This window comes from Stegodyphus dumicola, chromosome X2 (assembly GCF_044657685.1).
Source record: "Stegodyphus dumicola isolate Sdum_Otavi_A_Nest chromosome X2, ASM4465768v1".
Lineage (NCBI taxonomy): Eukaryota > Metazoa > Arthropoda > Arachnida > Araneae > Eresidae > Stegodyphus > Stegodyphus dumicola.
The window spans coordinates 171,128,931-171,143,804 of NC_140781.1; the positions used below are offsets into that span (position 1 = coordinate 171,128,931).

The 14,874-nt window shown below is 30.5% G+C and overlaps 1 protein-coding gene across 2 annotated transcripts in view; it reads left to right on the forward strand.

The window, feature by feature from the left end:
• Positions 1-370: 370 nt before the first annotated feature.
• Positions 371-14,874, forward strand: part of LOC118188943 (BTB/POZ domain-containing protein KCTD9) — a 79,875-nt gene continuing 65,371 nt past the window's right edge. For both annotated transcript variants that reach the window (XM_035359471.2, XM_085810107.1), the window contains exon 1: positions 371-573. In XM_035359471.2, the coding sequence (XP_035215362.1) occupies positions 526-573 (48 nt within the window). In that variant the 5' untranslated portion in view covers positions 371-525. The remainder of the gene's footprint in view (positions 574-14,874) is intronic.

Consider the following 14,874-nt stretch of genomic DNA (forward strand, 5'->3'; position numbering starts at 1 on the left):
ACCAAAAGTTTCAATTAATACCTCTCGTACAAAACTTAATTTCCTTAATGTTTAATATACTAAAGTTTAATATACTAAACATTAAAAGTAATGTTTAATATACTAAACATTCAAATAATCGGAATTTAACAAAATGTTATATCTTTGAACTTTAACAACTTTTGAATAAAGTTATTAAATTTCTTCTTTTAACTAAAAATAATAATTTGAATAAACTTTTAATTAAACTTTCAATAAAATTCCAATACAATTTTGTTAAAACAGTTAAAAACCATTTAAAGGGAAATTCATACGTATTCTTCCCGAATTAAACAAGTTAAAAGATAAATTAACATTAATTACCTTTTTATGCATCTGGCAGTTGTAGTATTCCCGGCTGTTTATGTTTGTATATAGTCTTTTGGCATTTGTACTCAAACTTAGTTTTGAAGTGTGTTTTTCGTTTTATGCTGCTCGTATTTTTTAGGAAAGCAAAATTAAACTTAATGCATTTTAATATACATTGTAAATACTGGAAACTGTACCATGGGAAGAGTTGTTGTATTTAAAAATGGATCGAGGGTTGATGGAAAGGTAATTTAGTGGGCTGGTTGTCAAATGCTTTTTACTTGAAATTTAGTGTATATGTGTTTCTTATGTTAGAATTTCATCCTGTGGTGTAACATTTATCGTAATCTTCAGATCTTTTCCTGATTACACAAAATGAAGCGTACTGCCAAATGTTTTAACTTTTCGTGAAAATTATTTCATGAAATTTTGTGATACTTATACGTAAAGTTCTGCGAGCTTTAGATTGACGCATCAGCTCTAAGAGTAATATATATATATATATATTATATATACAGTATAAGGAAAAAGTATTTGAAGAATACATATTTATGCAATTATTTTTTTGCAAATGATGTAAATTAAATTTTTAAATATTAACTAGTTCAAATTACCTTATATAATAAATAAAAAATAACTATCATGTAATCTTGTCACAACAGCGAAAAACGAAATTGTGCAAATTTCCAAGGGAGGGAGGAATATTTGAATAACCAAAGAAAAAGCTGAAAATTGACTTCAAATACTGAAAGTTAAAGAAAAAGAAATGCAGTTTGTTTTAGAACATTTTATTAGTCTTATAAGTTCTAGTTCCCTTTTTTTTTTTATTATAAATTTATTATTTTAGAATTTGGGGAAAGCAGATTGAGTTGACAGTAGTAATGTGTGATAAAATAGTAAATTTAAGAAATAATGGCTCCTTGTATTGTGAAATAGCAAAAATTATAAGATTAAATTTATCAACTGTTTAGTATGTGATAAGTAAATGTAAATCAAGTGGGAGTATCAAAAACAGAAGAAAGATGACAGGGCAGCCAAAAGTTCTTTACAGTAAGAGAAAGCAGAATGATTTAAAGATAAGTTAAAAAAAAAAAAAAAATTTTTTTGTTATTATTGTAGAAATATGTAATGACCTTGCATCTTGTTCAGGTATTTATGTTAACTTTTAACAGTAAGAAATTACCTACATAAATTCAGATATAAGCCATTAGTGCAAGAAAAAAAGATCTATATAAGTGAAACTAATCATAAGAAGAGGCTTTATTTTGCAAAAGAATATATAAATAAGCCTTTAGAATTTTGGAGAAAGACTTTTCAGTGGTGTAACAAGTAAATTTGGTTGATCTTTAGATTATGGTAACTTGGCAATTTTTTGGCGACCAACTCTCATACAGCAACCCTCTATTTTTTCCCCCGCCGCCATTTTGTCTTCACGAAGTAAAGACATGTTTCTTTTCTTTTTATCTACTGAACACTTCTTCCAACAATCTACTAGCCGATAGAAATTTTATCTAACAAAACTGTTTAATCATGACAAATATTTACTGCAAAATTGGGAAAAAGTGCACAATACTTACGCGTTTTTCAAAATAACACATACACATAAACCATGTACACGTCGACTTATTTTTACTTAAAAAAACATCCCAGAATTACACAAAAATGGCATTGCACACACTCTTCACTATATCCATGTACACTGCTTTTTTCTCATAAATTAGAAAAATTTCACGAAAATACATGACAATTTTCTGAATCTTTAAACCCGGTAAAAAGAACATATATGAAATTACCTGATCGCGAAAAAGTATATACCCTTTCCAAATATGAACATTTCCACATATAAAATAAATAAAATATCTAAAAACTTTTACCTCTAAATCATCTATTATATTATAAACGTCACCAACGAATTCATACCGCAAGCATTACAAATACTTAGTGTCAAATATTTAAATTATTTCCATGCACGTTTACTTCAACTAAAACGTATACCAAATTCCTACAAACATAAAATTCACAAAATAACTATCATTTAATTAAAATATAATTAAATTCAAAAACACTACTTAAAATATAAATAAGCACATACATTAAATTAATAAAAATTAGCTTACAATCCTAATTACTTTAAACTAAATCATTGCTAATAACAATTTTCCCAATAATACCAAATTCCTTTCCACCTTACATTTACAACAATGCATAAAAAGAATATCTTCAAATAATTAAAAATACTAACTTACCTAATCTTCTTCAGAATCTTGATTACGTGTCCGATAAACTTTTCTTATTTCTGTTTCAGGATCTTTAAAATCACACTTATAGTTCACAGCAAGGTACCAGGTAAAATAAATAACTTAATAAAACATCTTTATTTCTATCTCGCACAACCTTAAAGAAACACTTATTACTACCCCTTTCAATCCCATTAAATACCCATTTCGAATTCACTTTAGTTAGGGCCATGGGATCCAAAAATTAACGAACACTGTTTCACACAACACAGAATAAAGCCAAATACAAAATTTCCAGATTTTTTCCCGATTAAAGAACCGTAATTCGTCCATTAATATCACATGACATATCCCATGATCTCTCATTTCCCTCACACAAAATAATGCGTAATCGGAACTGAGTACTGCTCACATTATTACCAAAGTCCCAGGTAGTAACCTTTATCGCCTCCAAAATGTCGCCAAACTACCAGTTACCATATTCTAAAGATCAGCCGTAAATTTTACTTGTTTGGATCTGATAGCAACAAAACTGTTTGGAGAAAAAATAAAACTGCTCTAAATCCTAAAAATGTGTGCCCAGCTTAAAGCATGGTGGTGGAAGTGTTATGGTGCAGTGTAGTATGAACTGGAATGGAACTGGTAATTTGGCTATAATTGAGGGAATTTTGAATGCAAGAAAACATGACAACCCTTAACATGCAGCTAGGGATACTTCTTATCTAAAGTTTCCCAAAGACTGAACACTCCACCCTAATCACTTGATCTCATTGTGGTATTTTTTGGATCAAGAAGCTAGACAATATAAATTTTCAAATAAAAATGAATTCAGAATTATTCTTTTGAAAATATGGGAATATGTATCATCAGATCTAACCAATAGCAGAATCAGTACCTAGAAGACTACAGGCTCTAATAGACAACAATGGACTTTTTACATAATATTAAATTTTAGTTTTAGTATTGGTTTCATTGGATTTTAAGTTATAATTATTTATTTCAAATACTATTTCCCCCCATAAATATTTGCATATTTGTATGTTATTAGTTACAACAAACACACTATTTTTTATTTATTACATATGTTATGTGAACTGGTTATTATGTGAGAATATAATTTAATTTACACCATTTGTAGTAAAATTATTGCACAAATTTATATTGTTCAAATACTTTTTTCTTCCACTGTATTTCTGAATTTAAAGCATGCCGAAATGGTACACTGATTTTATGAAAAGTAATCAAATATATATAATAAGAAACATATATCAAAGAACAGCCCATTCATTTCTATTTGCATCTGCTTCTGGTTATTATTTTACCAAATAATTTTCTAACGAGAATACGTTCAATTTTTTCACACAGCGGAGTCAAAATAAATTAATAGATTTACTGTTGTTAGGAACATATTAAGGATAGTTTGCAGTTTGTATGTGTTCTCTCCTATATAATTCCCTCAAAGGTTTCCTAGTTCATTAAAAAAAAAAAAAAAAAGTTAACCTCACATTGCAACGATTATTTTTCCATCTAGCTAAAAGTTACTGTACTCAGTTAAAGTCTGTTTTCCATATTGAAAATTTAGAATTATGTGTATTGATTATCCGTTTTAATTTGAAAATAATGTTTTATTGTTTTTTGCACACATCAAAAATCTGAATCAGATTTTTGATTTATATATATATATATTCACACACACATAATTGTAAAATATAAATTATGACACTAAATTATTAACAATATGCAATTAGAGCTTTAAATTTGCTTTTTTAAATTATGTATGTCCCCTTGCTATTTTCTGCAGTGTGACGGTCTGGTAACCAATCAAAATTCATAGGAAACTATGAAGCCAGAGCTTATAAATAGCCACTCTGCATCACCACCCTTTTTTTTTTTTTTTTTTTTTCGTTTCTTCATTTTTCCTTGCTTGCAATTGCCTGAATAACCCACATCTCTCACTTTGCCATCTTCTTTCTGTAAAATATAAATAACTTATATAAAAAATTGTGGAACATGTTTAACATCCCTAGAGTTGTACCAGTTTTGAGGAAAAACATATTGCTGATAATTGTTCCTGTGAAAAATAAAAATGGTGCCTTTTCCATTAAGCCAGTTGTGATTTCCATTCCATTCATCATCTGAGTAACAGTCTTGGCCATGATTCAAGTGTGATTTGGGTTTCATCTGCCTCCCTTCCCCAAACCACATCATCACATACATGTCTATGTACACACACTCACACTTTTGACCAAAGCCCTTACCTGGCCCTTATTTTCCCAGCTGTTAGCAGTAGACATTTGCTTCCAGGTACAAAAATATTCTAAATGATGCAAATATTTATTTTTTAGTATTTCCAAATTTAACGAAATCAGTTTTGTAAAAATTAAGAAATCTAACATTCTATGATTTCCTCCAATCATCATATTTAGGATAATTTTGTATTTATTATAAATAATAAAACACAAAATCTGTGACTCCCATATGATTAAAATTGACCAAGATGTTTATCGAAGCAGGAGATCATATTCAGGAGCTGTATGTTAATTGAAGATTGAAATGTTTGCATTTGTACATAACTAAAAGTAAAATATCAATTTAAAAAAAGATTTCTTACATTAAGTGCTTAAGGGATGAACATTTCTATGCATATTACTGTGAAAAGTACTGATCTATATAAATTTTTGGTACTTATGTACCATCAACCATGAAATTGTTGCCATGCAGCACAATTTAGCACCAATTATAGATAAGCATGACATGGAAATAAATAATCGATTAGAATTTTGGACCTCTCTTCTACAGAAAAGCAAACAGTAGATTATTTTCAAAGTTGTGGAATTCTACCATCAATAAAAATATTAAGGGACATGATTTGATCAGCTGAATATGGCTGACAAAATGGTAATATTTTGGAACAATTACCTGTGTGAAGTTTGTACTCATAACATTAAAAAAAAAAAAAAAAAAAAAAAAAAAAATTCTGGTAAAATTGGAAAGCTTAATAAAGTAGCAGACTCAATAAAAGCCTTTTTATGAAGTAAAAGGATGAAATAGGTCGAATTCTGATTGTTTATTAGATAAAGAGGAATGAGTTCCTTTAGAATTTAGCAGGAACAATTTGCACAACATTTGTGGTATCACCAATAAATTTCACAGTTGACAGGATAATAGGTAATTGCTAACATACCAAGTTTTCCAAAATGATGGTCTTATTCACATAATCTTATAGAATTTGTGTTCTAAAAAACATTAGCAGGCTTCAGTATTGGCATGTAGAAACCTCGTAGTATTTTTTGCATTTTTTCTGTAGTTACTGAATTAATATTCTGAAGAATTTAAACTTCATGAGAACATTAGCATATTTTTAAACTTTGAAAACATTTAAATTATGTGTTTGAAAATTCTTCCAGCCTACCAAAGGTAACAAAATAAAAAAAAATTCAAGGCTGTAGTAAATAATAAAGGAATTTCATAGGGAAAACAATTGAAGTCTTCTGATTTATTTATTTACCAGCCTCTCAGTGCAAATTGAAAATAACATCAACAATTGCAAATTTTAAAATTAGAAATCTCGATCAGTTTTTGTCATATGGAAATCAAATGGTGTTTCATTTTTTATAATGAGTATAACATTTTCCTTAACAAAAATATAGAGACTAGAAGAACAAGTGAAATGTTAGATTTCATAATCTTTAAAAAACTTATGTCTGTAAAAATGCCAAAACATGAGAATATTTTTATCATTTAAAACATTTTTGTAAATGTAAGTGCAGTAAAAGCTGAACTATCCAAAAAGCTCAGAAAATGCCAAATTCCGGATATGTAAAATTCTGGATGATTGAGTGGAGTCGTCTACATACGATTTGGCACCTGCATGGTATGGATTTCAAAGTGGGGACCACATAGTCTCAGTGGCCCTTTGATTGTGCTAAGTCAAATAGGCTTTGTCACCAGAGTAATCTGACCCATCCGGGACAGATATATTAGAAAAGCCAAATAGTGGGAAAATTTCTGCTCTAAAATTATAAAAAACAATCATTTTGCTTATCAACTTGAATATCAAAAGCCTTAAATTAAAATTAAGATTTGGGTGGGGGGAATTGCATTTCAGTATTATATAAAACAATGTATTTCGTAGGCCTCGTATGAAATCCCACCAAACATGAAAGTTCATGTTGGCAATCATTGCAGTAGAAGTTTAAATGATCATATTGTTGTTTATTTAATTAGATAAAGGAGATACAAATTATGGATCTAGCACATAAAAATTTAAATCACCAATCATAATTTTTCACGTTACATCTCCATTATTTACTCATTTTGAGAGTCGCATATCATATCTTTCTTTGATGCCTGAATGTATGATGTATACACATTGACAATATTATGAGCTTTATACAAATCTCTCATTTATTAAATATTTCTAAAGTTGTAAATTATTTTGGTTACTTGAGCTCTCTTGTTAGTTGAATCTTGGATACTGGATAGTCAGACTTTTACTGTATATATCCATAATCAACATTTTCCCCATGTGTAACGTGTATACGAGCCAGTTTCCCTTAGAAAGTCCTCCACGAAAGGCATTCCTCCCCTTAGGCAGATAGCCCTCGTGTGCTTTGCCATAATTAAATACACCACCACACCACACCATAATCAACAACTGTAAAAATAAAGGACAGGTAAGTACTTTTTTGGACACAGTTTATATAAATCGGGTTGAGTCAAAAATAGCTTTTGTTGCAGACAGCTAGTCTATTGTTTGTATCTGCCAAACTATGAGTCGCTAGGACAAATATGTTTTTTCTTTTATTAAATGGATATGGGTTAAGTTAGTCTTCTGACAGCTGTGTGGTGTGGTGCATATTGCATTAAAATGTTCCTAACCCCTAGAATGGAGAGTTAAAAGTGTGTATTCATCCTGTGATGCTTCAGGAATTTAAACAGGCCACTAGTGTAACAGTGACAGGTAAAAATATATGTAGTGTATAGGGTGGAAGACTAATAACTGATCGGGCAGTTAGAAATTGGTTTGTGAAATCTTATTCTGGAGATACGACCTTAAAAGATAAACTGAAGATGGGACGTCCTTCCAACTTTGATGACGACTTTTTAAAGGCATTATTGGAATGAAATCTATGTCAGTCATCATGAAGTATAGCAGGGAGGCTTAAAATACATCATGAATAACTGTTTGTGCCACATGGAGAAATAGGGGAACATCAGCTAGTTAGGAGTGTGAGCACCTCACAGTCTCAGTGAATGGAATAATGAAGATCATATGTCAGTTGCTATAAATCTGCTTCCAAGGATAAAAACACAGAATTATATCAGGAAATGAAAAATTGATTACCTTTTAGACAATATCATCCATAAAAGACAATGGCTTGATAAGTATCAACTGTTCCTACCAGATCCTACAGCAAATAGCCATGCAAAAAAGATTTTGTGTGTATGGTGTGATTGTCAAGATGTAATTCATTATGAGTTGTCAGAGATAACTTTTAAAAAAAGAAAATGATTACTGTAGGTAACTTTTTAAAAAAGAAAATTATTACTGTAGATGCTGTCTAAAATTGATTACCTTTTAGACAATATCATCTATAAAAGACAATGGCTTGATAAGTATCAACTGTTCCTACCAGATCCTACAGCAAATAGCCATGCAAAAAAAGATTTTGTGTGTGTGGTGTGATCGCCAAGATGTAATTCATTATGAGTTGTCAGAGATAACTTTTAAAAAAAGAAAATGATTACTGTAGATGCATGTTACAAAGAATGCAAGAAAAATGCCACAAAAAGCATCTTGCACTCATCATTCGCAAAAATGTCATTATTTTATGCAATAATGTGCAACCACATACAGCAAGTGGGACTCAAAAAAAAAAGATTTTAGAGCTTAGATGGTCTTTTTACCACACCCACCTTACTCTCTGGACCTTGCCCTCACAGACTTTTCTTTTCCTTACAAATTTTCTTGAATTGAGAAACCTTCAACTCTGAAAGCATGTCAGTCAGGCTGTCGAAAATTTTCTCCAATCCAAACCAACTATATTAGAAAGGAATTAATAGGCTGTCAGGAAGATGGGAGAAGGTCATACATAATAAATTAATTTAAGTTTGTTATTTAATGAAAGCAAAATAAATGTTTAATTAAAAATGGAAGTTATTTATAATGCAACATAATATATATATATATATATATATATATATATGTTTAAGATATAACAAAATACGACGGCTGAGAAACAATTGGCGACCGACCTCAAAATTAACTATTATAAATTTGGTGTTCTCCCAAATTCAAGATCTTTCTACATTATATAACAACCTAAAATTAACCAATAGCAGTTTAGCTGTACTTATGCACCTCAAGTTCATAATCACAAACTAAGCATAAATATTCTTCGCAGCACATTCATGAAAATAAAATGCATTATATGTTTAAGTATTTCATAATCTGTATATGAGAAAGGTCATAAAAAGTGATGGCACATAGGAAAACCTGCAGCCTATGTCCTTGATGCTGGTAAAAATATATTTACAGGTACCCCTTGGCAAAAATTGTTGGTACATGGATACCGAGTTTTTGCAATTTTTTGACTTGTTATTTTGGCTTGTGTAGCGGCGATTTGTACAAAATGTCGCTACCAAAGCCAAAATTACAAGACAAAGAATTGCACAAACTCAGTATCCATGTAGACAACGACCTATTTTCACTTAAAAAAAGATTCAGAGAATTGTACAAACTATTGCACACTCCCTTGACTTTAACCATGTACACATCAACCTATTTTCACTTAAAAAACATCAGAGGATTTCACAAACTAGGCATTGCACACACTCTTGACCTTGTCCATGGACACATCGAACTATATTCACTTAAAAAGTCAAAGGAGCAGCCAACCAATATATATAGATATATAATCTCAGTAAACTTCATTTTAAATGAAACAATGAAATAACATAAAAAACGAAATTCATCTGTACACTACACTAAAGAAATACCCACTTATTTACGAATTAATATGTCTTCAGTGAAACAAAATTCCTTAACAGCATCCAAAAACTTCCTAAAATGATCTGAACTAGAATCTGTATACTGGCGTCAACATATAAATTCTCAAAATAAGAGTAAAAAATATCCTCCGTAGCGCCGTTTATCGTCCGACGTTCGACCATATGCATTTCCTTTCTACAAACAGGATGCTTAATAATGGCTACTAAGTAAACCTTTATTTACACACCAGTCAAGTAAAGCTCTTTTCCCCTTTATTTCTAAATCATACAGAAACTTCAAATTAATCTTACCACATTCAGCCATTTTATTGTGTAAACCACAAAACAAGCAATATACTTCCTAACCAACACATACACAAGCCCTTACAAATTTACCGCAATCATGCAACTGATTACATCATAATAGGGTTTCCATAACATTCAACTACTCAGGCTACCATAAATGAAACAGCAACTTCACGATAATACAAGGGGTACCCTTCTCTCTACTCTAGACTCTTTCTCGTGTCTTTCCTCATATGATAAATTTTCTCTTGCTTCAGTATTACATTAATGCTTTTTCTCCCCAAATGCTCTCCCAACCTTTCTTACGAAGGGGGGAATATATAAGATACAACAAAATACGATAGCTGCGTTAAAGAACAATTAGCGACCTCAAAATTAACTATTCTAAATTTGGTGTCCCCCTCCCCAAGTTCAGTAGTTCTCCCAAATTCGAGATCTTTTCATGTTACATAATGACCTAAAATTAACCACCTACTTAGTATAAATACTCTTTGCAAGCAACTATGCCATTCTTTTTTCTGAATTCTGCCGTTCACTGCTTATACTTTCCTGTCTAAGATGCTTACCTTGTACTTTTAAAACCAGTGTACCCAAAACGTATTGTGTTTAACCATGATTGGATAAATGTCTACCAAGATGGTTTGATATTTGTAAAAATAAAGATTGGTGTTTCGTCAAAATCCAGTTTTGTTATCTTCGTCTGTATGCCTTCCAACCTCAGCCATGATGAATGCTAGCTGCTTAAAGTACCGGTGTTGTCTACACACTTAATATACTACATATATATATATATATATTTAAAAATGATTAAGAATAATTTAAATTTAGAAATAAATTTAGAAATAATAAGTATTTAAATCAAAAGAATAATAAAGTTTACAATATAAACATAGTATAGCAGTATTAAATACAAAAATAACTGTAAAAGTTGGAAATAAAAGAATAAAAATCCAGTTTCTAATCATAATTCATATAATAATGGGTGGAAATGCAGCACCTGTCACAGAAAATATTAAAAATACATGGTTTTTTCTAATTCTCCACACCCATACCGAAAAGCTGCAAACTCATGGGTGGCTAGGGAAATTTTGCTAACTCATTGGTGGCTAATGTGCGAAGGACATCAGACATTTTCAGAATGGTGGCAAAGTAAGAATTCCACATAAGAGCAGTCATTTAATAAAATTGTAAAAGAAAAAAAAATCATTATAAATGTTTTTGGAGTTAAAACACTTATCTTTTTTAAGAAATGCTTCTCCCCTTTTTGTGTGCACTGTTGTCCAAAACGCTAATCTTTTTTTTTCAAGAAATGCTTCCCCCTTTTTTTGTGCATTTTTATTCTTTCCATGCATGCAGTGATCTGTTTTCACTTACGAAATCATGAGAAAATTGCACAACATTGGCATTATACACTGGCCAATACAGACATGTGCATTTGGAGTTGCCACAAAAATACGTTTTGGCAACTATTTTGATAATATATTGCTTTATGAATACTTTTTGTGATTTTTTGATAGCAATGCTGCTAATCCAAAAGTACCAAATATATTTACCCACCTATATGTACTGCTCAACACAATGCTGTTCTATATCATATCTTCTCTGAAGCATGTCTTTTCAGTAATCTAGATTGCTGCAGTAATGTTGCTTGCTTTATAAGCATATATCCTCATAGGAAAAAATCTGAGAAATGTTCGATCAGATGGTTGAGATGGCCATGTGATGTTTATTGTATGGTTTTGTTTCCTGGAACATTTTTAGAAAGTCAGGGTGTTTCCTTGAAGACTGCATTTCTCACTAATTTTTCATAAGAAATGAAGTGGTGCTAAGTACATACTGCAGTCCTAAATGATATTCAGTATATCTGAAATGCTCGTATGTTGCCGACATATAAAAATAACTGTCTAATAGGAAGATGTAGTTACAAGTCATTATTTGAACAGTATCATTGCTGTGTATTTTACAAGAATCAGTGTTACTTGAAAATGGTACTTCATGTTTCTTTGTAAAGTGAGAGAGAAAAATAGATTTGATTTTTTGGAGGATTACCTAATAAAACACACTATATATGCTACAATACAAAACATTAAACAGTTATAAGTAATCATTAATTACTATAAAATAATAATGGAATAAAATTTTATGGAGTTTTCCTCTTAATCCAGCAAGTCTGAAATTTGAATAGAATTTTATAATTTAGAATTGTATGATCTCCATCTAACACAAATGTGTTTTTGATTTCTCTTGCTATGCATGTTGAATGGCTTCAAAACATATTAAATATTGCAGAAGGGTTTAAGAAAAATATAAATTAGTAAATAAATAAATTCATTTAAGTTTAATGGAAACTTGATGATCTATCACTGATTTATTATTTTTCAGCTTCTAGAATTGTACAGTAAACAGAATTAACCCACAGAGAATAAAAATAGATACTTAAAAAAATCATATTTTAGTGTGTTATGCAGTAAAATGCAATTATTCTGTCATCATATTTAGAATCAAGGGCCTAAATAGTATTTAAAAAAATACAATAATATGCTGTCAAGCAAAACTATGCAGAAACAATTTTCCACTAAACATTAAAATGTAGATTCAGTAGTTATGGGGATATGATGATCTTTCTGAATAATTTTGTGGACAGAGTATTAAAGTTCTTGTGGTAGTCTGGTCTCTGTAGTGTACTTTGTATGCACAATTTTTGGATACTGCAAAAGGTAAAAAGTGTAGTATTTACATTATGTTTTAAACTATGTTGAAAATTAAATTTTTCAAGGAAAATAATAGTTGTTTGCTATTGATCATTGCTGTTTGAATCTGCTTTGGGTTTATTTTAAATACTGTATTTACTTGCATATTTCTCCCCCTAACCTAATTCCTCCCCCTAGTTTTTTCAATAAGTGACTTAGAAACTTCTGATGTATGGTAACAGTGGAAACTGTATGTGCAGATAGAAAAGCATTTTGTGCAACTAAAAAAAAAGAAAAGAAAAATATTACAGTACAAAGTCCAAAATCCGGACTGGTCGGGACTTCGGCGATTCTGGATTTGGGATTTTTCAGGATAATAGATAATCAATTTAAATCTGGTAAGATGGCATGCAGAAATTATATGAAATCATAATTTATGGAATAAAAAACAATTATAATCTAAAGGGTATCAAAATTTACAAAAAAAAAAGCTTAATATTTATTTGTTTACTTTATTAAACAGTTAAGATGCTTCTACGAAAAATTCAAAAAATTCCTTTTTTCGTTTCATATACAGTGGACTTTCCAATGCTATACTCCTCACATAATTTTGAGACTGATATGCCTTTATCCATTTTTTGCAGCAATTCCACTTTTTGTTTAATGGACATCGAAACATGGTTTCACTTTGTAGATCCTTTTGCAACTCCAGAATTTGAAATTCCTTTCGACATAATCAAAAGTTCAAGCTTAGTTTTTATAAAATTGCTTTAATAATAAGCTGGATCAAATTAGATCAGGGAGCAGCGCAGTCTGCTACATTAATTGAAATGCCTTAGAATTAGGAAAGATAATTTTAGCCTAGCTTAATAGCATCTGTTATACATTATTTGCTGTGTATCACAGAGATTGGTGACAAAAGCCAAATTGTTTCGCAAAATTTTGTCTTGCTCCTATTGTGTACTGAATTAAGCCTGAATTGTATTAGTTTAGTTATTTACTATACCTACGTTTATTTCTTGCACATGCTTAAAACTAATCTGAGTCCTAAATAAATAAACTCCCACATATACTTAAGGCTTCATCTAGGACCGGCACTCAATACCGCCTGATGCAGTCTCTATGGGTAAAAGATTCTGCTAAAACGCACTTTCCTAAGTTCTAAATTTTCACCATGCCTAAACTTTGGATCCCAGTGCTTTCCCCCTAAATTGTAAAACACTTCTCATCTCTTAATTTTGCCGTTCAGTGCTTCCCCAAATTCCAAAAATTTCATCTTCTCTAAATTTTGCTGTCTAGTGCCGATATATTCTGCCGCCGCTTCTCAGTTATTCTTAATTAAAATAGCGCTAAATGTAATCTTTTGGCCTATGAGTTTCATTAACAAAATCTATTTTTAGCATATGAAAAGAAATTTTTTTTGATTTTTTCCTCGTCTGCATTTCTTAGAGCATTTAAAAATCTGTAATCATCGCCAAGCGTAATGCTAGCATAAAAGGTTGCCATACTCTTGTTATTCAATTCCTAATATAATAAAAAAGTTTAGACATTTCTGCATGAGTTATTGTTGAAGCTGTCATGTATTGATAAACATGCGGTGACGAAGGCAAAATAAAATAAATGATGACTCGCCAGGTCAGCGTCAGGGATATAAAATAGGTGAATGTTTCAGTTTGAGATGTATGCCAAGTAGATACTCAGCTACAGAACCAAATTATTAACCTCACAAATTTATGCTTACATGATTGTTTTTCCATAACGAGGTATTTTATTTAGTGCCTAAGTGAAATTAAGAATCTGAATTTTTAAGTGAAAATATCTACATGTTTTGTTATGGAAGGAAAAATCAAATGCGCATGCGTAAAGCATTAATTTAAAAAAAAAAAATGTTTGTGGCTTTGAGCTCCAAATTTTAGAGCATTCTGAATAATGGACGTCCGGATTTCGGACTTTGTACTGTATTGAAATTGCTAAATGCTTTGAAGTGCATAATATAATAATAATAGTTTCTTTATGTGTGCTTTTTAGTGTGCTGTGTTTATCATTAAAGCAGTTTGTTTAGAAATATTATGAACCTCATATTTTCCCCCTCATATTTTTTCAAGCAGTAAAATTAGTAGGAAAAGAGGGGAAGATATGCAAGTAAATACAGTATTATATTTTAACTGTACTCAGTTAAGAACTCAGTTACCTCAATTTTTCATTTCTAATTTTGATTTTTATCTGTAGCTTGATAATAATGTACTAAAAATAGGGTCTTCTTTTTCATTATGCCTCCTTGCCCTATTGTTTAAATGACACCATTGAGCTAATTAATAATA